General features: G+C 48.9%; 7 protein-coding genes across 7 annotated transcripts; 3 read left to right on the plus strand and 4 right to left on the minus strand.

Annotated features, from left to right (window-relative positions):
- Positions 1-369: 369 nt before the first annotated feature.
- Positions 370-2,533, plus strand: H6S33_013142 (uncharacterized protein; the record flags this gene model as incomplete). The annotated part of the gene is made up of 3 exons (XM_044844519.1): positions 370-760; positions 834-2,102; positions 2,178-2,533. The coding sequence occupies 3 exons, from the start codon at positions 370-372 to the stop codon at positions 2,531-2,533; spliced, it is 2,016 nt and encodes a 671-aa protein (XP_044694851.1).
- A 1,188-nt stretch (positions 2,534-3,721) lies between these two features.
- H6S33_013143 (uncharacterized protein) lies at positions 3,722-4,750 on the minus strand (the record flags this gene model as incomplete). Its single annotated transcript, XM_044844520.1, has 1 exon — positions 3,722-4,750. The coding sequence occupies one exon, from the start codon at positions 4,748-4,750 to the stop codon at positions 3,722-3,724; it is 1,029 nt and encodes a 342-aa protein (XP_044694852.1).
- Positions 4,751-5,558: 808 nt separating this feature from the next.
- Positions 5,559-7,735, plus strand: H6S33_013144 (uncharacterized protein; the record flags this gene model as incomplete). Its single annotated transcript, XM_044844521.1, has 11 exons — positions 5,559-5,630; positions 6,006-6,177; positions 6,247-6,282; positions 6,361-6,517; positions 6,583-6,679; positions 6,787-6,824; positions 6,971-7,031; positions 7,335-7,361; positions 7,523-7,540; positions 7,594-7,613; positions 7,675-7,735. 11 exons carry the CDS (start codon positions 5,559-5,561, stop codon positions 7,733-7,735), a joined length of 759 nt encoding a protein of 252 aa, XP_044694853.1.
- A 1,012-nt stretch (positions 7,736-8,747) lies between these two features.
- Positions 8,748-9,191, minus strand: H6S33_013145 (uncharacterized protein; the record flags this gene model as incomplete). The annotated part of the gene is made up of 1 exon (XM_044844522.1): positions 8,748-9,191. One exon carries the CDS (start codon positions 9,189-9,191, stop codon positions 8,748-8,750), a length of 444 nt encoding a protein of 147 aa, XP_044694854.1.
- A 988-nt stretch (positions 9,192-10,179) lies between these two features.
- H6S33_013146 (uncharacterized protein) lies at positions 10,180-10,851 on the minus strand (the record flags this gene model as incomplete). Its single annotated transcript, XM_044844523.1, has 4 exons — positions 10,180-10,229; positions 10,292-10,516; positions 10,580-10,735; positions 10,812-10,851. The coding sequence occupies 4 exons, from the start codon at positions 10,849-10,851 to the stop codon at positions 10,180-10,182; spliced, it is 471 nt and encodes a 156-aa protein (XP_044694855.1).
- Positions 10,852-11,454: 603 nt separating this feature from the next.
- H6S33_013147 (uncharacterized protein) lies at positions 11,455-13,063 on the plus strand (the record flags this gene model as incomplete). The annotated part of the gene is made up of 4 exons (XM_044844524.1): positions 11,455-11,718; positions 11,779-12,130; positions 12,182-12,291; positions 12,356-13,063. 4 exons carry the CDS (start codon positions 11,455-11,457, stop codon positions 13,061-13,063), a joined length of 1,434 nt encoding a protein of 477 aa, XP_044694856.1.
- Positions 13,064-13,267: 204 nt separating this feature from the next.
- H6S33_013148 (uncharacterized protein) lies at positions 13,268-13,867 on the minus strand (the record flags this gene model as incomplete). The annotated part of the gene is made up of 1 exon (XM_044844525.1): positions 13,268-13,867. One exon carries the CDS (start codon positions 13,865-13,867, stop codon positions 13,268-13,270), a length of 600 nt encoding a protein of 199 aa, XP_044694857.1.
- Between the last annotated feature and the right edge of the window lie 11,260 nt (positions 13,868-25,127).

Consider the following 25,127-nt stretch of genomic DNA (forward strand, 5'->3'; position numbering starts at 1 on the left):
GTCTTCAGGTGCCACTAACACTGCGAGCTACTGTGGTGCTACGCTAGGACTGAACATCGGCCCGATCACCGAATATCACTCGTGCCAGTCGGATACCCACCGCACATGTACATGTATGTACATATCGCGGAACACACACGCACTCCCCATGCAGACAAGCCCCAAGTGCCGTGCGGCTTTGACAGCCGTCGTCTCTCGTCTCTCGCCCCTCGCCCCTCGCCCCTCGCCTCTCGCCTCTCGCGCCCCCCACGCTGTGCCATCAAAGCTTAATCGAGCCCCACTCTTGGCAGGAACGTCATGACATAATCCGCAATCTCTCACACGCAATTGCAGACTGATGACTGACGATTCCACAACACGCACCCGACAATGGCGCCCTTGCTGACGACGCTCGCCCGCCGCTGTGCGCAAAGCCGTCGCACGGGGACTGCAGCACACCGATTGCCGGGAGTAATACGGTTGTCTTCACCGCTGAGTCTGAGTCTGAGTCTGAGTCTGAGTCTGAGTCTGAGGAGTGGGAGAGCGAGGCCGTACACCACGGCGAGAGAAGACCTGTATCCCGCCGGCGCCGCGGAGGAGGGCGCATCGACGGGCGAGTTCCAGCTCGAGTTCAAGAAGGCCTACAAGACGCGGCACAAGGAGCGCCACCAGCACGAGAGGGAGCCGAACGAGGCCACCGACGGGCCCGAGTCGAGATGGATCATCACCGCCGGCCTCGAGATCCACGCCCAGCTCAACACGAGGCGGAAGCTGTTCTCTGGTCTGTCTGCCCTCAGCATCATCGGAAAGGGTGGAAGAAGAAGAACGGAGGCGTGCTGACCGGGTCGCTGCAGATGCCCGCACAACGCACACCGCCCCGCCGAACACACACATCGCCCCGCTCGACGCATCCCTCCCGGGCACCCTCCCCATCTTCAACCCCGCCGTGCTGCTCCCGGCCCTCCGCGCCGCCGTCGCGCTCAAATGCACAGTGCCCCCCGAGTCCCGCTTCGACCGCAAGCACTACTTCTACTGGGACCAGCCGGCCGGCTACCAGCTCACGCAGTTCCACGCGCCGCTGGCAGTCGACGGCCACCTCCTCCTCTTCGCGCACGACGGCGTCGCCCCCGCGCTCCACGGCGTCACGCACGACGACTGCGTCCGCATCGACATCCAGCAGATCCAGCTCGAGCAGGACACCGGCAAGACGCTCGCCAGCCCGCCAAACAGCCTGGTCGACCTGAACCGCGTGGGCTCCCCCCTCGTCGAGATCATCACCCGCCCGTTCGACTGCCCCGACGCCGCCTTCCCCGCCCTCGTCATGAAGAAGATCCAGAGCGCGCTCAAGGCCGTCGACGCCTGCACAATCGGCATGGAGTGGGGCGGCCTCCGCGCCGACGTCAACGTCAGCGTGCGCCGCCGCACACCCGAGGGCACGCCGCAGGCGTACGGCCAGCGCTGCGAGATCAAGAACGTCGCCAGCCTCAAGGCCGTGCAGGAGGCCGTCGAGAGCGAGGCGAAGCGCCAGATCGCGCTGCTGGAGGCCGGCGCAGTGGTCGAAGGCGAGACCCGCGGCTGGGACGCCGAGAAGGGCGTCACCCGCAGACTCCGTGGGAAGGAGGGCGAGGTGGACTACAGATTCATGCCGGACCCGGACCTGCCCCCCGTGCAGGTGAGCGAGGCGCTGCTCGAGAAGGTGAAGCAGACGATCCCGCTGCTGCCGGACCAGCTGCTGGCGCAGCTTACGGGCGCGCCGCATCATCTGAAGGAGAAGGACGCGAAGACGCTTATGCTGTGGGATGAGTATCGCGCGTCGGCGAGTGAGGCGGGTGTGGTGTTCTATTACAAGGACACGGTGCGGCGGCTGCTGGATATGGTGTTGAGGGAGGGGTATGAGAAGGCCGAGATCAAGAGGTGGAATAAGGCGCAGTGGTGGAGCGAGCTGGAGAAGGAGCGGAAGAAGATGTTGCCCGAGGAGGAGTTTGGCGCCGTCGCGGGCAACTGGATGGTGCATGAGCTGGGCGGCGGGCTTACCAAGGAGGGCATTGCGTGGAGGGAGAATCCGGTGTCGAGTAAGCAGCTGGCGGAGCTGGTGCTATTTGTGGTCATGAGGAAAATCACCGGTATGCCTTCTTATCCCCCCCCCCCTTCTCCCTCTAGTAAGTGCGCAATTAACTAACCACCCCCCGCCAACACAGGCTCAACGGCCAAATCCCTCCTAACACGCCTCATCACCGCCCCCTCCGCGGACCCGCACTTCATCCGGTCCACCGTCGCCGCCGAAAGCCTCGCCGTCGTCGCCGTCCCCGAAGCACAGATCCTCGATATCGCCGAAGACATCATGCTGCCTGAGAGCAACGTGCTCGAGGAGCTACGCGGCGGGAAGGCGATCCCGAAGCGCCAGAAGAGACTCAAGAGCTGGTTTGTCGGAAAGATTATGGCGCAGCTGAAGGGCAGGGTGGATCCTGGGGCGGTGGCGGCGGCGGTGGAGAGGGTGCTGAGGGAGGGGAAGAGGGTTAAGGGGGGGGAGGCGAGGGGGGTGGAGGGGGTGTAGAGGGTCATGGGGTGTCACTCGGGTTGGGGTTTGGGGGCTTTTTTTTTTGTAGATATTGGGTACTACATGTATGCACATATTGACTGGTACTGTCTAGGGCTAGACATTGTGGTATGTAGTCGTCTGTCCATAACCTTTGCTTCACGGCTCTATTCGTGACTATCATAGGTATTTTCCACATCGTGTACTTATCCCACGCACCTTTCCTAATGCCGTCCATCTACCACCACCCTAAATCTACATGTAAGCAATAACACCCAAACCCTAACCCACTCCACCCTAAATCCGCGCCGCCTCCACAACCATACCTACCCACCCCGCAAATAAATCCACCCTAAATCCAAACCTTAACCCACGACACCCCCCAAACCCGCCCCCCAAGACCACCTACCTACCTTACACCGCCTTCCCTACGTGACACCCACCTTCCCTACACTCCCACCCAAAAAACACGCTCCAGCACGTAATTTCGCAAAGGACCGCCAAGCATCGTGGCTTGCCAAGGCGGCGTGTGGATTTAGAGTATGCATGTAGAGGCAGGGAGGAAGGGTAAGGGGGGAGGTGCTATGGCGTGCTTTGATGCGGTCCGGGGATATATGGGGTTGGTATTGGGAGGAGGGATGGATTGGGGTGGGCGGATGGGTATGGATGAGTGGGTTATGGATATGTGTGCATGGTATCTCACTCGATAGTAGTGGTGGTAGCGCTGGGTGGAGGTAGGGTTGGCTGGACGATCGATGGATGGGTAGGTACGAGTGAGTCATGGTGCGTGATACACGACGGGCGTGTAGCAAACAAATACCAGCTTGGCTAGTACTCTACTCGTGATCTGATCAGTTTCATTTGTAGGTATCATACTTTTATTTCTATTATTCCTATATTACATGCCACACCTCCAGCTCCCTCCTAAAGGGGGATTCGAAGTGTGCTCCCTCCTGTATTCAAAACACCAGAAGAACAGAAAAAAAAGGTAAAAAAAAGCAAAAGAAAACACCAACTCAAGAAAAAAAAAAAAAAAAAAAAGGTATCCCTCCCCCCTCCCCAGTATATATTACAGCCCAAAGAATTACGCCCAGGAGCCAGTTATGGAGTCCAGGCTCGAAATATTGTCTATTATTAAAAACTTCCTAGATCCTACATACATAAACCACTCCCCCATCCCCTCATCTCCTTGCTTCTGCACCAGCTCTACATCGCCCCCGCCACAACAACACCCCAAACCGCCGCCGCGACAAGACTCCCCATGCCTACCACGCTCCTGCTGAAGGCAGCCGCGCCCGTGGCAACGGGGCTGCTGCCGCCGCCCTTGACTTTGATGGTCATGTTGTAGTTCATGCCGCTGTCGGGGTTTGCGCAGCTGGAGTTGTAGCAGGGGGTGTCCATGCCGAGGTGGGCGCCGGCGGTTTCGGTGGGTTGTGTGTAGACGAAGGTGTGTGATGGTGTGGATGTTGCTGATGCTGTTGAGCTGGAGGAGGAGGAGGAGGAAGAGGAGGAAGAGGAGGAGGAGGAGCTGGAGGATTGTGAGGCGGAGGAGGAAGATGAGGATGACGGTGAGGGTGAGGCGGAGGCAGAGGGTGACGCTGAAATGGTGCTGGAGCTGAGCGGATACGAGATTGTTGTGAACGACGAGGATGCCGCGGCGGTGGAGCTCGAGTAGGGCACGTAGGGCGATACGAAGTTGAATGTCCGTGTGGTCGAAGTAGAGCTAGAGCCCGGCACTGGCGCAGTCGTCGGGCTCGCCGGGGTGGAACTAGTAGTGATCGGCACCGGCGTTGTTCCGCTACTATTAGCACTACTAGCGATAATAGTAGGCAAAATAGTAGGGATGGTAATAGGAATAGTAAGAGTAGGCAACAACGACGACACCACCGACCCAATCACCGTCTCGACACTGCCTAGCGCCGTCGAAACCACGCCGCCGACTGCACTGCTAATCCCGGTACCGTAGATTATTGTCACCACGGCCGTGGGGTTCGCCAGTACGCTTGTGGCCCCGCCCACGACTCCAGGAACAATACTGACAACAGCATCCCCGGGCGGAAGGCCTACGGAAACTACAGCGTTATTTGGTGGCCCGTCTACGAGAACATTGACTCCCAGTGGCTCTGTCCCGTCTTTGAGAAATGGAATCCCGCGGCGGTGGACATGTCGGTTGTGGTGTCGCCCATGCACGGTTGATAGAGCTCCGAGGAGGGTGAGAAGATGGAAGATCCGCATTTTTTTTTATTTATTCTTTTATTGGTCAATCTATTGGGGTGCTGCTTGGTTCGGTATGTTTTATTCCAATTGGCGGGTTTTTCTCGGAGGCAATGGGTTGGTGTTATGAACTCGGCATCAATGGTATGAGTGCAAAAAAATGTCGAGACTCCAGGCCCGAGAGGTATGTAGGAGAGGGAAAAAAAATCGAATCCTGAAAATCATATCAGTCAATACTCCAGTCAAAAGCCCCTCGAGGGGTTTTAGACATATTTTGTTAGGGTGTAATAAAGAGGGACCATACTGCACTCAGCACAAGACAAGACAGGCAAACAAAAAAGAATGGACACAGAACCTGAATCTGTACGTAACGAATGTAAGTAGCGTAGAAGCCCGAAGCTGCAGCTGGGGAAGAGGAAGAGAAGGAAGGAAGAGAGGAAGAGGGGGGGGTGAAGAAGAAAGAAAAGACCCGCCAAAGAAAAGAAAAAGCAAATCCACACACGAACCACCACCAGCCAGTTAGGTATCTAGCCTGCCATGCAAGGTGGAAGTTGTTTAATCACAATCACACGATGGTCCGCTGTCGCTGTCCACTCGATGCATGACCCGACACAACGGTCGCTGCAGGGGTAAGGCAAGTTACACCCGGGTAGGTGGGTTGTCATTAGTTGGAAGGAGCGAGAGCTGTGATTGCAACGCCTTGGGTGGCCGTGGGTTATATGGAGATTTATTAAGACAAGGGTGCACTGACAAAGTAATTGTAAGCCCAATACGAGGACCGTGGTTAAATATCAGAGTCTGGGGATTCAGGCGAAGCTTCTACTCGTGGATGGGAGATTTTACAATCTCGGTGAAGCTAAATTATGAGAATCTGGAGTTCGCCTCTGAGTTTTCTTTTGAGGTTCAATTTCTGCCTTCTTCTCCTTTGACCAATGAATAATTGAGATCATAATTACTCTGTAATATTGTACAGTTTTAAGGATTACCGTGGAAGTTCCGCTGGCAAGAATTCTGAACCTTAGAAATAATTATAATGCTACATGCAGTGTGCCTAGCACTTACGTACAGCTTGCAGCGCATGTAGTCAGAGCAACCTACGTCTCAAGGGTACTCTATATACATGTAGGTATATACATGTACCTTACGTATACCCGAATGTACCGTGTATGCATTGAAGTACAAGTATGTAGTACCACCGGAACAACCTCTTTTTCTCACAGGAGTCAGTGGAGCGGCGAATGTGCCGAAGATCATTCTACCACCGGTAACATAAAAGGCTTCAGCGGCACTCGCGAGAGAGTCTTCGGTTTTCGCCGGTGGTGGATTGCGTACTACCGGTGGCGCTCGGTCTATTGCCGGTAAAGTTTACTGCGCCGTTCTTGAGAGAACGACTGGCTGGCCATTAGAAGATACAATTCTCAGATCCGGGAATTGGCATGAGTTTGGAGGTACTCACTTTCTATGTCTTCACTGTTTTTGCGGTAAATAACGAAGCATGAAATCTACCATATCACCAGCTGCAGGATGGTCGCTTCAATCACCGAAGATAATTGGTTAGCATAAGAGTCAAACAGATAAGCCAGAACAACCGTGATACAAATGCGCTACAACGGATGCATGAGGCAACTCAGAGATAAAAGTATATTACGACACCGAAACACACGCGGCAAACGAGAAGAAAACGCTACGAAACGATCTCGAACGATATGACTTTCTAGACGGGGACTCGGTAAATTTGTCTGTATTATCAATTATATTAAAGCAGCCAAAACTTACGTATAGCAAGCAGTACGTGAAGAGTTTGATAGTATGAGGGCATATCTACTACTGAGCGAAGCTAAGATACATACAAGATCTAGAGTCGGACACAAAAGCAAGTGGATCCTCGATCTCAACAACAACGTTCTTTTAACTGCAGCTGGCAGATTTTCATCGTTTTGGGTGAACCCTGTACGATGCGACCAGCTAGGATCCAAGAGGCTGCTTCTTTAGCTGAATAGAAATCAGTTACAAGGTTCGAAAAGCTTAGGAGGTGAGCCTATTTAATAACAATCTAGGCCTTAGGATTCCACATCATCTATCTATCTTCTTATTTGTTCGTTAATTTATTCCTATTTATCTCTCTTCCTCCTTCCTTCCTTCTTTCCTTCATTCTTTCCTTTATTCTTTCCTTCCTACCGTCAGGTACGGAGTTCGGCCCTGAACGATCTGATTGACTGATTACTCACCTCCACTTCTCAGCTCCGAATGTTCACATGCCCCGAGCGAGCGGACTGCACAGACATCGAACGACCCTTCCGTGGTTGTTCCGGATAGATTACTTCCCTTGGGGCCTCGCTAACATGCAACCCAAATCCTCACGGAATTCGAACATACGGCATATGCACAGCCTCAGAGTAACATACAAGGTAACCTTATTGTTGCCTGGGTAGTTTATCCGCGGCCCTATCCTTCTGGCGCGACTACATGTAGTGTTCATTGAAATTTATAACTGGGCAGCTGAACTAACAGTATGCAGCTGCAGTGTCTTGGTTCTAGTGGTATAGCGGTTATGGATGATAATGCTATATGTGGTGAGAAACGTACTGTTGAGGATGGTGGATAGGAAGGAAGCCTTCGGAAGGTCTCTAAGGTGTTTAAAGCTTACCTACCTACTTGTTCTGGCGCATATGCAATTAGATACTACTTGCCGCACGCGGTGAATGAATTGTGAAGCTATATAGCACTCATTAGAGTAGAGTACATTGATATTAAATTTTAGTCCCACAGGCCAGCTAACAGAGTACAATGAAGTCTCGAGATTTAAGCAGCGTAACATATGCTCAGATAGTGTAAAGTAGAAAAGCTGTAGCAATCGTGGGGAGTCTGAAGAGGAAAGTGTGAGGTGAGACTCCCAGCTCATACCCTATTTTTCGGCTTACGCCATATCACTAACTGTGCAGCAGCCATGCTAATGCAATCAATATCCAAACGAAACGAAGGGGTAAGGCGTTGAGAGTTTGCTAGCTAGGTTCCTGGCCAATGATTGGCTATGTAGTTTGGTACTCGCCAAAACAGTGCCTGCATGGAATCCAATCAGGCAACAGATTGATATATGTACGCGCCAAGTTGGCCTGCAGTAGAATACAACATATCTCAGTCCAAGTTTGTTGTTTAGCGCTTTTGTTATAACGTCGCCCGTTCGACCGGCATGAGGTAAAAAACCCGCAATATGGATCAAAAAGCAAAGGGTGAAGTGTCGAGATAAATCGGGCTACGTTTCATTCGCGACTAAGAATGGCATGTTGAGATGTCTTGCGAAGTTGAGCGTTGTCTTTAAGCACGAAGCTTGGGCAAAAGTTCAGTGGACGATGATTGGTGGAATATTGTGAAGATGTTCATATTTCGCTTTTATATATTTTTTGTTGGAATGATGGGTGTCAAGCCTTTGGGCCGTTATCGTTGCTATTAACTCACTAATTTTATAAAGCGTTTGGACTTACATGTAGTATTGAGGTTCTTCCAGTTTATCCAACTACTGTATTATCCGATTTTCACAAGTCTTTATATTAGGAAATAGGCATTAGGGGAATCAATAGAATCAGGTCAAAGGATTTTATCCTATTATTTTATCACAAAAACTGTATCGTGGCGGGTTTGTACGAGGTTTTCAACTACACACGAGGGGCTTTATTCTTGAAGAAGTGTAGGTGCGTATGAACAAGTTGTCTTAAGACACCACCATAAGAAGGCTGTATAGATGGCAGACACACGCAACTGTGGATATACGTTATATATTAGGTTTGAAATTTTGGGGGTTGTGGAGAGAAAGACAATAAAAACATGTGTATGTAAATTATGTACTTTACATATATGACTACATTTCCTGGGTATACACTTAATTCATTCACCATCACAACTATGCAAAGCTGTGCTTCTGTTCTTCCTGCGCAGATGGAAGAAATATTCTCCGCAAGAGTGATATGGAGTGACCAAAAAAAAAAAAAACATAGCTATAACTCCACAACCAATTAATATCTCAGCATATCTCGTTAAACTTACCATTAACGACTTTGTACAGGTCCCTTATCTCTTCTATCCACTCATCGATATAACCCCACTCTCCTCCGCCATCAGGACTGCCACACCGTAGTTTCCTTATCAATTTTGCCTTTAGTTTGTCGACACACATGCTTGTAGTTTCGAGATCTTGGCGGATGGCTTCAAATCGAGCTTTGAGCGAGTTACGGATGGCAGAGATGTAGGTGAACGCTATCCGAGAACTTTCTGTATCGTCCTCATCTATTTCTGAAGAGGAGACTGAAGGTGTTCTTGACCCTGATACTGAGTGAGAAGGCGTAGATCTTGGCGTGTGAGTTTGAATGAAAACCGAAAGGGTTGCGAGGCTCTCTTTAACGCTCTCAAGAGAGTTTTCGAGCTTGTATAGTTTGAGATGAAGCTCTATAACTTTCGGAGATGACATCGATGGAGTTTCAGTTATTGATTGGTTGGTATCTGGATTGCTATGATGAGGACTGCGGAGGTTTAGACGAGGAGAAGGGTATTATACGTGGTTCATAAGTTTAATCGAGGAGATGATTACCTCAATCCCACGGGTTGTCAACATAGTGTAGAAACGAGGCTCGATTTGGTCGTTAGCGGCATCATTTATGTCGTAATAATTAATTCGGGATAGTGATGGGGTTAGTGGTTGATTTCAACACAGCGGTAACGATTTATTTGTGTCTAGGGGTATTCTAACAAAGATACATGTCACACAGTTCTCCATCGAAGATACGCATGCAAATGAATAAGGAATCACCGAGCCTATGAATGGATGCCCTTTGACAAAGAACACTATATAATAAAACGATGACAATGTACCCTGACGTTTGCTCTACACATTGGCAATATAAATTATTTTTGTGATCACAAGGCGAGACATCTAGGAATCTCGTGGAATTGAGATCCTTTATATTTATCACAACGACCTCTAACTTTGCTATATAACATGAATCACAGAATATCACTCATCATTCTTAAGCGTACTCAAATAAGCAGGACAAGATCACTCCCTGGTAGGTCCATTCTTCTTGGGGGGAACCTACATGCTTATGTTCACCGCAAATCAGCCCGCAAATAAAGAATAAGCCATATGATTATTTTTGGAGAATTGGGCCGACTCTGTAGCTTGCACTAGGGGTGAAGAAATGAAGATTAAGGAACCCGAATTCTTGGATTTAGGTTATTTTATTTCTATGCCGTTTTGTCGTTTCTGGAGCTATAATTCGTCGCCAGATCCACAGGTACCGACCATAAAACTCCACCAAATCCAATGCCGACAAACGATGAGATGAGCATGCCGGAACGGATGCTTCTTCTCTACATAGCTGCAGGTTTCGGACTCGTACGGGATCATGTCTTCTGTGTAGTGGAGCAAAGCCTACAGAAGGATAAAGAGAACTGGATAACTACGCCTCCTGAGGCTGCGCACTGCTGCTCATGACCTTCTGTCTCAGGACTACCACCCAGAATCTGTCAGTAATCGATTCCTCCATTGCATCGGCGGCAACAAATACGCACCATCTTCAACGATCCGTACGTTCTGGCTTTTTTGTGACACAATCTTTTCCAGATCAGTCAGGTTTTTCGTTAAATTTTCAACTTTGCCGTTGTAAAATTTCTCGGCATCGGCAGCAGATTTTTCAACGTAATATCCAGTACCAATATCGACGAGAACATTCTCAGTATCTGCTAAGGTGCCCGGGACGTAGAGGGAGTTTGTGAGTGGTACAAGAATCGTTTTGCCTATCACGTTCGCGATGTTAGTATTAGGGCCTCAACTTGCCCCGGAAAGCGAAAAGGACAAACCAGGTCTTAGGCCAGTCTTGACGGTGTTGATGCATTCTTTAAATTTATTCTGAGCTTGCCTGAGCTTCTGGAACGACTGGGTAAGGTGTTCTAGCTCCTCGTCGAGCTGTTTTTTGACGGCAGAAAGGTTGTCGACGGACAAGGTGTTTAAGTCGACTATGTCATGATAGCTCGATTAGTATCTGTGAATTGGGTCTTAGAGAGTGATAAGGGTGGAGAGAAGAGCGCGTACTCTGCTGCGACTGAGGTCCTTTTGATTCTTTGGATGCCATTGTGATGAGGGGTTGTTCGCTTTCGCTATTTCACCCACCATTAGCAATTGGTAAGACAGTGGGGCTTGCTTTTGGAGGCCGGGTAATGATAGCTGTTTGGCCAGGGCGAGGGTTAGGGTTTTACATAGAGGCTTTGAATAACGATTGGCTCGGCGGGATACTAGAACTAGCCTTTTCTAGTTTTGGAACGGTAGAGGGAACTCAAGATAATATGTACATGTAGTTGATGAATCACAGATGAATTTCTGTAGTTACATGTATATTTACTTACGAGGGGTCAAATTGCAAATCTACATATATCTTATCGTCTCCTCGGCGTTTTGCTTGTTGAATCTGTTTTAATGACTCTTTATACAAACTTATCGGCGGTTGGCTAGTCTTCAATTTCAGTGTTTACTATAGGTGCCTACTTTGATCGCTCGTGGTTGTTGTCCTAGAGGCCTAGAGTTCAGCCAGATGAAGAGAGTAATTTCGAGTGATATGTCGTGTAAAGGCAATAGCCGACCACGTGATTCATGATGCAAGGTCACGTCACGTTAGGCAACGCGTCTTCTCCCTTACAACCCCACACCTCTTCCACGATACAGCATTGTCGTTCCACACATGTCAAGTCTGAAGTTTGTTTTAAGTGCTTCTGCTGCACAGAGAGTTCATGACATTCTGTCGTGCTTGTCAAAATTCTCTGAATACGTCTGCCTTGAGGCTCGGCGCAACCGCTTCACACTTTCAGCCCTGAACTCAACAAAATCAGCTTATGGCGGTATTTCTTTGTCAAGTGGAGAGTTTTTTGAGTCTTACAGTTTTGAGGCCACAGGAAGTAATGAATCGACTGAACCTCCAAGATTTACCTGCCGGCTCTACTCCAAGGTTACTCATTGCCTTGATTCCGAGCAAGACGAAGGAAGATACTAATACGAGCAGTCCTAGGCGTTGCTCGCTGCGTTCAGGCAGCGTTATTCCGACTCAAAGGGTAGCTCAGCTATAGACAGATGTGAGGTCAGCTTTGAAGATGATCCTTCACGACCAGAATGCCGGATACTCGTTCAGCTTGTATGCGGACATGGTGTCTTAAAAACCTATAAACTTACTTATGAAGAAGTGGAGGTGATGGCACCCGTGTTTGATAAGGGGCAGGCGCCCAACCGGTGGACTGTGCAAGCTAGGCTTATGAAGGAATATATGGAGCATTTCGGGCCAAAAGCAGAGGGATTAGATATTACGAGCAACAATGGAAGGGCGGTATTCACTAGCTTTACTGAAAAGGTTACGGATGGGAAAGGTAATGTACCTAACAAACACTAAACGAAGATGTTTGGGCTGATAGAATTAGAGATTTTGAAGCTTCCCATGCATACGAGTATTGCACTAGATACATCTGGTTTTGATGATTGGTCAGCAGAGGATAAAGTGAATGTAGCGATCAGCTTGAAAGATATGAAGGTTGGTATACGAAGCCCAGAAAATCATGTAGAGACCAATGATAAACAATAATAATTCTTTTTAGGCTATAATAATGCACGCAGCATCCCTAAATACAACCATATCAACTTTTTATAGCGAAGCCGGCCGTCCATTTCAAGTCACTTATGATCACGAAGGGATGAGATGTCAATTCACCCTGATGACCATGACTCAAGTCAGCAACTCCCAAACATTTGCAGCCATTACACGAGTCGATAACCACCCTACCCCTGGTCTTACGCCCCGTCATATTCCTGGTCCCGCCCCCAGATCATCTGCTCCTTTATTTCGAGCCGCAGCTTCTCAACGTGATTCTACTCAAAGCCAGCAAGCAATTCACGGGGATTACGAGGAATCCTATAGACCTCAGACACAACCTGTTCGGACTCAGCTTCAGGCAAACAGGTCGACACAACGTATACTACCACGCCAGCCATCACCACAAGCTATCTCTCAGGTTCTCCCAAGCCAACATGTACCGCAGGGATTATTCTTACCTTACGATACCGAGGACGAAGATAGCGATGATGATGATTTGGGAAAGGGCCTTGAAGAATGGGAACCAAGGCTGCGGTGGGATTCAGGCTGTAATGATAATCCCATGCCGAGTATCTCAGTTGTGAGGGATCAAATTGCGCCAGGCATCAGAGTGGACGAAAGAGGAGACGGAAAAGAGAGTGAAAAAGAGGAAGAGGAAGAGGACATAGGCCCAATGGTAGGACCAACTCAACAAGTTTCACAGGTATGGTAGCACTTATCCTTACTAGTTTCCTCTTTCGTTTGTTGAAAGCTTGTTGACTTGTAAAGGCGAGGGGACTTTTCGATTTCTGAAAATAGTTGAACCTTATTGAATTTCTATCCAGAGTCGACAGGACACAATTTTTTCTGTTTTCGAAGAAATTAATAACACTAGATTTATGAGAGATATCATCTTTGTTACTTGCCCTAAGAACAGCTACCCATCATACCTCCATTGATGAGCTCTCATAACGAAGTCCCATCCTTCCGTGGTAGTCAAGGTAACTCCGATTTCCCATCCATCTTTCTCCATAGCTGTGATTCTGTCTGCATCTTCCTGAAGAATCTCGATCCTACGCTCAATCCTTTTCAGCCAATCACACAATATCCCGAGCTCATCGCCTGTGTCCCTATCGAATTGAGCACACCCACAGAAGGCATCCCCAAACTTGAGTTTCAGAGACTCCATTTGATTGGTTATAGACTTGAGTGATTTATGGGCCAAAAACATTAAATTTTGAGCGTTGATAGACATTTCGCTGGTGAGAATGATTCGACAACGGATAGGAGTGCTGTGTCCACCAACCAGGCGGTCTTCTCCTACAAATGCGGTATCGGTATCGGAAGTGATGATGTAGTGCTCTGGACGTGAAGGTAGAGAGGAGGTGATGACCCGCTGTTTTCCGATCACAAAAAAGCTATATTTTTCCAATCTGTGTTTGAACGATCGGGTTCTTTCATCCACTTTCTGGATGTGATTATCAAGATGCGCTAGATCAAGGTGACTATAATCTCGAGATAGATCGTTCGAAGTCATTCTGAAAGGGGCTGAGTGAGTGTATCTTGGGGGGACGATACGTATAGAGGATGAGGAGCGGTATTTGAGGGGAGCGGGATGATAGAGCTCCGAGGATGGATGGATATGAAATGGAGATGAAGGCAAAAGGTATACTTGATAGGGTTTGTGGTGGAAGCTCTGTAGTGAAGTAGGGATCCGGGTGAGCGAGAGGGTGCTAAGGAACAATGCATGCATGCGCTAGTAAAAAATATATATCGGAGTACATGTACATGTAGGCTTAAGGAATTATTACATGTACATGTATGTATATCCCATGTTCGTCAAGTTCAACATTGTAAGGGGACAATCACCTTGGACGTCTTTTATGTACGAGCTTTCAATAATACATGTAGTAAGAGAGAAGCTCACAAGCCTATATGTACATACCTAATCAAAATGTCAACAATCATCAACACCAACAACGATAAACTTGTGAGCCAAGACATTCAGATCTCTAAGGATCAAATTTTAATTCCTTTTTGCGTCCTCGCTAATAGTGTATACGTATCGTTGTCAATAGGAGAACTGAGTGATGAAAACCTATCTGGTCATAGAATATCACTCTTTTGTGGATGCTGGATATTGGTATTTACTATGCCGTAGGAACTTACTCATAACTCTTGCTAGATCGTGGTCAGGCACAAATAATTCTAAAACGGAGAATAGATTCCAATTATCTATCATCAGGTAACTGAATGCAAAGGCACATTTTAGAAACGGAAATTGAAACTCGTAATCAGGAAATCTATATGCTTTGTATGATTTTATCCTCTAGTTATAGCGTTTTTTTTTTTTGATCTAATCTAATCTATAATAGTGAGTGCTGTCTGTAATTGAACATATCGACTTCCGCTAGAGTGTGGGATAGAATACATGTGGTGAAGGCCATGGCCTAGCCATTGAGTTCATATACTGTCTTTTGATGGAAGGATGTGCACAGCGGTTCTTCCTCTATACATGTAGCTATTTTGGAACTTTTGGAATGAATTTAGACACTAGAACTCTATGGGGGAGCTTGTATTACTAAATTTTTGCTATCTATATATGTATGTACCTTTTAGGAGAAGATAGATAGAATCTGTAATAGTAGATATCAGAGGGCAAATTTATTCAACTAAGCCGGAAAGAGAAAGCAACGATCTACAAGAAGCCGCAGAGAATCTGGGTTACAAGGACGAAGAACTTCAGGTCTATGTACTTGCCCGATTTTTAAGGAAGGGTGAGTGGCAACCGTTAGACTCGCAACCCCAACCTCAATGATGGGCCCGCACCTGATACAACACCTCAACGCCGAGCAAGTATCATAACCATGCGTACGTTGTTCTGGAGGAAAATACCCGTATATTGGTAACAATAATTATTTCGTTGCGTTGGGCTTCATTGAGTTGGGTTTTTTTTTTTTTTTTTTATATCAGTGTTTCATTTATTTCTGGGTACAAGAATATCGCATGAAGCCTAGGCTATGGCATGAACAACACCCCTCCCCGACCTTACCACCGAAAGAAAGTAAACAAAGCGAAGATATAAACATGAAGCAATAACTGAAAAGAAATCCTGACATTCCCTCCGCAGAAAAGCAAACTTAGAAATTCGGTCGTCCCGTTCCTCAGGCCTTATACTTTCACACCAGCTACCCAATTTTATCTCAAGAGATAGGAAAAACAGAGAGGAACAATTTGGTTGTAATGGTTGTAGTGTTTGTGTAACGGCAGCTATGTATTTCGGCTAGGTAATAGATTGGTACGAGATGAGAAGGTATTGTGCAGTGGGATTAGGATTTGTAAAGGGGATTTCTGTTATGTTCTTTTAGTTTCTGTTACGCGGAGGTATTAGTCATCATTGGACTATGGTTGCATATATAAGGGGGTGTTGCTTCGTGCTTTTACTTGTTTTCTCTTCTTCCTTCTTTCTTTACGCAACCTCTGTATTCTACCCGCTCGCCTCTGGCTCGCGGTAGGATTTCTTCCCCCGAGATGGAGTTATACTGATTCTCGAATTGCTTCGGTCCCTGAACTTCCCTCGCTCGACACCCCCCATTCTTTGCTCGTTCGGTGCCCTCACGGGTCGCGTCCACCGTTCACCCCTCGCCAAACCAGCGGCTACTCTCGAAAGCCGCCTTCGCCCCTCCTTACTTTCACTCATCGCACGAGTGATCCCACACGTTGGGTACGCACACTGTCAGTAATCTCCAGTCAGCGAGAACCTACTGCCAAAGCGCTCGACAGCCCGCGAAGTTAGCGACCTCTCGGTCGCGAAACTATCGTCAAATTTTTTACCCGAGGTCCCGTGACCTTACCCCTCTTTATCGGCCTTAACCAGGCAACCCTTTTTACCCGAAGCGGCCCGCTCCCCTCACCCCAACCCAACCGGTCTCCGAGACCACCCTCAACACAATACGGTCGGCACTTTCGATTGCGACCCCCATACATACTGAGCCTTCGGCTCAACCCTTTTTGCATGTCCCCTCCAGAGGACACCACTTCAAACACGACTCGGGCACAGTCTTTAGCCGCTGCTCCAGGGACCGACGACCCCACCCACTCCTTACTTGACCTACCGGTCACCACTCTTTACTTCCTCGCTGTTTGACAAGCAGATGCTCGAGGACCAATACTCAACCCACCCCCCCTCGCTTTCACCCCTGACGCTGTTGCGGTTGGCTTTTCCTGCCTTTGTGCGCGTGGTTTCCCAGTCCTGTTAAGGTTCGTCCACAGATATGACACCGGGAACGTTGGTAATGATATCGTTTCGATTGAACACTACGTATAGGATTGTGCTCGCTAATGTAGTTGACGGAGAAGTTTGGGGTTTTATTCTTACTACGGGGAGGTTTCTTTGTTGTCGCTTAGATCCTGCTTACCTGTACCACTTGTTATTCGCGCCCTCTTCGTGCGCTGTTTTGTTTTATTATGTACGCGGTTCTTGTAGCTGCGGTAGTTAGTTTTGTACTTCGTTTTTGCTTTCGGGTTAGTTGGTGGAGGTTGTAGTCGGGTAGTTAGGTGTGCGATAAGCTTCGGCTTCTATGCAATATAAGATTCTCTCTCTCTCTCTGTATTCTACTCGCTCGCCTCCAGCTCGCGAAGAACTCCCTGACAATTAACCTCGCTTCAAAAACATTTTATTTTACTCCTCTCGGTTTACTCTGGTATACCATACCAGGCTGAGCCACTTCGTCCCCGATCGTACGGTCGCGTTTTGTTGTTCCAAGCGAAAGAAACACCACGAAAACTGGCTTCTAGCGAAGAACTCTCCAGCCTTGACCTCCCGAAAGGAAGGAAAAGAAATCTATCCGAAACATCACTCTACGCCGCCAGAAGAACTGCACACTCAGTCATGTCGCAGCAAGCTTCGCTTCAGTCCTTCTTTACCCAGTCTTCCCAGCAAGGGACAGCCCCTCCGCAGAACAGGAACACTCCGGTTCCCGACCCAACCCCATCCGGAGCTCAGGAACAGGAATTCTCCTCGACCTTTGCAACAGAATCCGGCTACAACGACCCATACCAACCGAGAATTGACTACCTCTACCCGAGCATTGTCCCCCAGGACACCCACACCCAGACGGACCTGAACTATATTACCTGGGCCATTAGACATGCCACCAGCCGGATCTGCCCCCCCACCGACAGGATTGAAATCCTCGAAGAACAAACGACCACACTCCGGAGAACAGTGGATACACTGAGGCACCAAATCGAGGCGCAGACAACCATGATCACCAGTATGCACTCGGCAATCCATCTTCTCCTCAACAAACAACCACAACCGCAGGAACCGCAACAACCACAACAAAACCAACAACAGCAACAACAGCAACAACAGCGAAAACAACAACCGCAGGGAAAGAGAATGCCCCCTCCAGCAGTCCCACAAACAGCTCACCAAGCAGCGCCACAGGCAGCTCCTCAGGCCCCCCCACCCACACCCCCCCAACAAGCCCCACCTCGTGAATGGAAGGCAGGCACCTGGGCCGCCGTGGCCTCGGCACCCGGTCCTGCCCAAGGAAACTTCCAGGTCATCGAGAGGAAAAAGAAGTCCGCAAAGCCAAAAGCGGACCCCCTCTTCAAACCAGAATACACCAAAATCAACAGGGAGATCATTGTTGAAACTACTGCCCCATCCGACGTTAACCCCTCCGAGATCAGGACACTCGTTAATGCAAGAATCCAAGACGAGTCATGCCACTTTATTTCAGCAAGAAGAACACCCAAGGACAACTTCATCCTGGAAACAAAATTCGTTACCCCTGCAACAAAGGCAATGGAATATGCTAAAGAAATCGAGGAGGCCCCCCTCACCCTACAGGTACCGGTCGCTGTCATCTGCGCAAACTCTAAATGGTCAAAGTTCCTCCTCCATGGAATCCCCACAACGGTCGGGGAAGGCATTGAGGCGGGACAATTGGTAGCATCAGAAATCAGAAGCAACTATGGAGAGAACTTCCAACTTGCCCAGGTTCCCCGCTGGATCTCCAGAGCAGAGACTCGAATGGAGAAAACCCACTCATCAATGGTCATCGCACTCCCAGGACAAATCACAATGGAAACACTAGGAGTTAAGTTCTTATCCCTCTTTAACCGAAGTTGCCACATTGAGGCCTTCCTCCCAACCTTCCCAGACACCCAGTGCGCAAAGTGCCTTGAATACGGCCACCGCCAGGAGAAATGCAAAAACAACGGGAGATGCGGTCACTGTGCCGGAGACCATCTCACCAGCTTCCACCCATGCAACCAATGCCAGGGAGGATATAGATGCACCCACACCCCAATCAGATGCCTGAACTGCAAAGGAATCCACAAGGCCTCCGACCCAGCATGCCCCGAAAGAGTCAAACGCCGATTCCTTAACAAAGGAAAAGAAAACGCCCCACCCGTTCAAGACCCACCGGCCGCACCCGTCCAAGAGTCGATAGTTCAAGTACCAGCCACCGCCCCAGTCGGAGCCACACCCGTTCCCGAAGATGACCAACCCATGACAAATAATGCTTAGGCCTCGAACCACCGCGCTCGCACACCAACTCAATTGTGCACGGAGCGAACTCATTACCAAGGCGGCGGTAGAAGAAGCGGAAACAGACTCTAGTATTTATTTCCTATTATTACAAGAACCATGGACCTCAGCAGAGGGACACCCACCAGAATCGAACCTTTTTTATATTTTTACAGCCAGCAATACCAACACAAAATGCGCAACATACGTCCGCAAACATGCCAACCTCAAACCAAAACACCACTACACACACGATAATTTCATAGTCTCGATTACGGTAGAAATCCAGAACAAGAAAACCCAAATCCTAAACATATACTCCCCAGGCCGAAGTGGCCCCTTCGCTCAGATAGCAAGTACAATCCAAACCCTTGATAATTGTCTAGTAATGGGAGACTTCAACTGCCACCATCAAATGTGGTACGGAGTAAATTCACATGAATACAGAAACAATATTCGAGCAGACCGCGTCAATGGTGCACGACTAAAACGGTGGATAACCCGACAGAAACTGTCCCTCCTGAACGAACCAGGCGTCTTTACGCATTTCCCCAGAGACAGAGGGAAAAGGCCCACAACCATCGACCTTACATTTGTAAAAGGCCCAATACTCGATCACAACCTACGATGGAGCACTGAACCATACGGAGCGGGCTCAGACCATGGGAGAACCTCCGTTCACTTACACTTGGAGAAACCACCTTTTGTACCAAGACGAATGTGGCGACAAACAGACTGGAAGCTATTGGAAAACCACATGTCAAACATTTCCATCCCTGCAGAGGCATGGGAAACCAAGGAACTTACGGAACAGACCGTTGATTTCTTTCTAGAACTGGTCAGGTCAACAGTCAGCATAGTAACACCGCTCTCAAAGGAGGGGGTAAGAGCCAACTCCTGGTGGTCAGATGAAATGAAACAAATAAAGGCAAAGGTAAATGCAGCAGAAAGGAAGGCGAGGAACACAAGGAAACCCAATCACGTGGAGGAATACCAGAAGGCTTGCAGAGAATGGACAGTCATGATCCGGAAAGCAAAAGCGGACCAACGGGAAAAGACGATGAACGAGGCGAAAGGTAGTGAAGTCTGGAGAATCCTAAACGTAGGAAGAAGAAGAGACACAATCATACCAACCATACAAGGTGAAGAAACGTTTGCGGGGAAGTGTCAAGCTCTAAGAGCCCAACTTTTCCCCTCGAAACGGACGTCCCCCGACCATCCCCCCCTAAACATTAGACCCCCCTCTTTTGACCTTAGCAACACCTTCGACATAGTCACCCCCGAAGAACTTAATAAAGCAATCGACTCCTGTCCAGCGCACTCGGCGACCGGCCCGGATGGCATTCCTTATACCTTTATTAAAGCAATAGTCAAAGCAAACACAACTCTAATCCAAGACATGTTCTCCGCCATGCTCCGGCACGGCGTACACCCAGCGGAATGGAAAATAGCTAAGTGTATCCCGATCCCGAAACCCGGTAAAGCAAACTATCATGAAGCAAAAGCCTACCGGCCCATTTCCCTTCTACAATGCTTCAGCAAAATCCTGGAGAAGATAGTGGCCCAAAGACTCTGCACCGATGGAGAAATTCTAGGCACACTCTCAGCGAATCAATTTGGAGGAAGACCAACCATCTCGGCAATCGACGCCCTGCTGAGAACCTTAACGCCAATACAACAAAACCTACTACTGAAAAACAGTACCGGAGTCGCTCGGCGAGACAGACCAGCGATCCTAACCAATGATATCCAAGGAGCATTTAACTGCGTCGACCACCTACTCCTCGCGGAAATCATGCAACAACAAAAATTCCCTACCTACTTAACAGAATGGTGCAAGGAATTCAATACCGGCAGAAAACTACAGATTCAATTCAACCATGAGCTAGAAGAGCCACAGCTCTATGACTCTGGAGTGCCGCAAGGAAGCCCCATGTCCCCGGTGCTATTTATGATCTATGCTGGAGTAATCCTGGACCCAACAAGCAGCCCGAAAGAGATGGACACTACTTACATCGATGACGATGCGCTGGTACAAATATCCAAAACACCAGGCTTCACAATCAAGAGAATGGAGGAACGAATGAGAGAGAGACTAATAAAAGCTGAGCCACTCCAAATTAAATACGACCCGGATAAATCCGACCTGATCTTCTTCCGGCCCACCACATCATCCACACAACAACCACGACTTCCGGTCAAAGTTAACAATATCAATATACACCCCAAGGAAAGACTGAAATATGTAGGAGTCTGGATAGATCCGACCCTCTCCTTCCGGCCCCACATCGAAGCAGCGATCGCAAAAGGCCTTAAAGCCCTCCACCAGATTCGATACACAGCCCGCTTGCCAGGGATAACAGTCAAGACAGTTCATCACCTAATAACACAAGGCTTCCTTCCAAGCCTACTCTACGGATCCGAGGCTTGGTGGACTGGCGCAGACCACATTATAAGATCCCTCGAACCACTATATAATGAAGCGGCCCGGATCATCACCGGCCTACCCCGATGGACCAAAAGAGCTAAACTCCTCCGAGAAGCAGGCCTACCCCCCTTAGAACACCTCCTGACACATCGCTCAAGAAAGTACGGAACCAGAATACTCTGCTCCGAGGCAACCCACCCCAACAATGAATCCCTGATCGAGCTTCTTCCTTATAAAGAAGCAAATATCAAAGGAACAGGCCTACACCGAATCGCTTCCCTACTACTCCCATACCAGACCCCCGGAAATGCGAGAGATAAGTGGAACCAAAATAAACTACTACGCGACCACCTGTTGGAAGAATGGAACACACAATCAATACCGAACTACCACCACCGGGGGGAATTCCGCCCCCCTCCCAAGATAGCGAAACTCACCCTTACGGAAGCAAAAAGAATATTTCGAATCCGGTGCCAAACCACCCGAATCGACAAACACGCAGTATATACAGACCCCGAACCATGCCAGTGTGGTATGGAAAACTCAGCGAAACACATACTCATGGAATGCCCAGCGTGGGCTCGAATCCGTACCCCCCTGATAGAGAAGATCCCCGGAGCGATGACCTGGGAAAACTGGATGTTTACAAACCTGAGAACGGACCTCATCCTACAATTTGCAAAACAATCTCAACTCTCGAAATGGTACGAGTCGGCGGAGGCGGAGGCGGACTTGGAAGAGGCGATGGAAGGAAATGATTAGGGACGGGATTAGGAAGGGCAGTTTCCTTTTACTCTTTAAATTTGTTTTTATGTTCTGTTTTGATGGGTCCAGCGCTCGAGTCCGCTGAGATATGTTATTTCTCCTTGCCGTTGGGTTTTCCGGTCGAGTATTGTTCTGGAATTTCCTTGTTACTGTTTGTGCTCGCTTGTGCTTGTTTTTGTTCTTGTTCTTGTTTGTTTGCGTTTATGTTTGTTGTTGTTTTCTTTTCGTTCTTTCTTTTGTTCGGTTTGTTTTGTGTTTTTAGGCGGTTGGGTCGGCGTGCGATAAGTCTTGTACTTCAAAGCAATATAAGTTTCTTCTTCTTCTGCATTCTACTTGCTCGCTAAGGCTCGCAAAGAACTCCCTGATAACAAACCACGCTTTAAAAACTTTTTATTTTTACTCCTCTCGGTTTACCCTGGTATACCATACCAGGCTGAGCCACTTCGTCCCCGATCGTACGGTCGCGTTTTGTTGTTCCAAGCGAAAGAAAACCTACGAAAACTGGCTTCTAGCGAAGAATTCTCCAGCCTTGACCTCCCAAAGGGAAGGAAAAGAAACCTCTCCCAAACATCACTTTACGCCGCCAGAAGAACTGGATACTCAGTTATGTCGCAGCAAGCTTCGCTCCAGTCCTTTTTTACCCAGTCTTCCCAACAAGGGACAGCCCCCTCGCAGAACAGGAACACTCAGGTTCCCGACCCAACCCCATCTGGAGCTCAGGAACAGGAATTCTCCTCGACCTTTGCAACAGAATCCAACTACAACGACTCCTACCAGCCGAGAGTTGACTACCTCTACCCGAGCATTGTCTCCCAGGACACCCACACCCAGACGGACCTGAACTACATCACCTGGGCCATTAGACATGCCACCAGCCGGATCTGCCTACCCTCCGACAGGATTGAAATCCTCGAAGAGCAAACGACTACTCTCCGGAGAACAGTGGATACACTGAAACATCAGATCGAGGCGCAGACAAACATGATCACCAATATGCATTCGGCGATCCACGCGCTCCTCAACAAACAACCACAACCGCAGCAACCGCAGCAACCGCAACAACCGCAACAACAGCATCAACAGCAACAACAGCAACAGCAGCGAAAACCACAGCAACCGCAAGGACAGAGAATGCCCCCTCCAGCGGTCCCACAAACAGCTCCCCAAGCAACGCCACAGGCAGCTCCTCAGGCCCCCCCACCCGCACCCCCCCAACAAGCCCCACCTCGTGGATGGAAGGCAGGCACCTGGGCCGCCATGGCCTCGGCATCCGGTCCTGCCCAAGGTAACTTCCAGGTCATCGAGAGGAAAAAGAAGTCCGCAAAGCCAAAAGCGGATCCCTTCTTCAAACCAGAGTACACCAAGATCAACAGGGAGATCATCGTGGAAACTACTGCCCCATCCGACGTTAACCCCTCCGAGATCAGAACCCTCATCAATGCAAGAATCCAACACGAGTCCTGCCATTTCATTTCGGCAAGAAGAACACCCAAGGACAACTTCATCCTGGAAACAAAATTCGTTACCCCTGCAATAAAGGCAATGGAATATGCCAAAGAAATTGAGGAGGCCCTCCTCACCCTACAGGTACCGGTCGCTGTCATCCGCGCAAACTCCAAATGGTCAAAGTTTCTCCTCCATGGAATCCCCACAACGGTCGGGGAGGGCATTGAGGCGGGACAACTACTAGCATCAGAAATCAGAAGCAACTATGGAGAGAACTTCCAACTTGCCCAGGTTCCCCGCTGGATATCCAGGGCAGAAACTCGAATGGAGAAAACCCACTCATCAATGGTCATCGCGCTCCCAGGACAAATCACAATGGAAACACTAGGAGTTAAATTCCTATCTCTCTTCAACCGAAGCTGCCATATCGAGGCCTTCCTCCCAACCTTCCCGGATACCCAGTGTGCGAAGTGCCTCGAATACGGCCACCGCCAGGAGAAATGTAAGAACAATGGAAAATGCGGCCACTGCGCCGGAGATCTCCTCACCAGTTTCCACCCATGCAATCAATGCCAGGGAGGATATAGATGCACCCACACCCCAATCAGATGTCTGAACTGTAAAGGAATCCATAAGGCCTCCGACCCAGCATGCCCTGAAAGAGTTAAACGCCGATTCCTTAACAAAGGAAAGGAAAACGCCCCACCTGCCCAAGACCCACCTGCCACACCCGCCCAGGAGCCAATTTCAATAATCCAAGTACCAGCCACCGCCCCTGTCGGAGCCACACCCGTTCCCGAAGACGACCAACCCATGACGAATAATGCCTAGGCTGCGAACAACCGCGCTCGCACACCAACTTAATTGTGTACGGAGCGAACTAATCACCAAGGCGGCGGTGGAAGAAGCAGAAACAGACTCGAGCATTTATTTTCTACTATTACAAGAACCAGGGACCTCAACAGAAGGATATCCACCAGAATCAAATCTCTTTTACCTTTTTACAGCCAGCAATACCAACACGAAATGCGCAACATACGTCCACAAACATGCCAACCTTAAACCAAAACACCACTATACACATGATAACTTCATAGTATCGATTACGGTAGAAATCCAGACCAAGAAAACCCAAATCCTAAACATATACTCCCCAGGCCGAAGTGGCCCCTTCGCTCAAATAGCAAGTACAATCCAAACCCTTGATAACTGTCTCGTAATGGGAGACTTCAACTGCCACCATCAAATGTGGTACGGAGTAAATTCACATGAATACAGAAACAACATTCGAGCAGACCGCGTCAACGGCGCACGGTTAAAACGATGGATAACCCGACAGAAACTGACCCTCCTGAACGAACCAGGCGTCTTTACGCACTTCCCTAGAGACAGAGGGAAAAGGCCCACAACCATCGACCTTGCATTTGTAAAAGGCCCAACACTTGACCACAACCTACGATGGAGCACTGAACCCTACGGAGCGGGCTCAGACCACGGGAGAACCTCCGTCCACTTACACCTGGAAAAACCACCTTTTGTACCAAGACGAATGTGGCGACAAACAGACTGGAAACTATTGGAAAACCATATGTCAAACATCTCCATCCCTGCAGA

The sequence above is a fragment of the Morchella sextelata genome, assembly GCF_020137385.1.
Source record: "Morchella sextelata strain SCLS chromosome Unknown scls_9, whole genome shotgun sequence".
Lineage (NCBI taxonomy): Eukaryota > Fungi > Ascomycota > Pezizomycetes > Pezizales > Morchellaceae > Morchella > Morchella sextelata.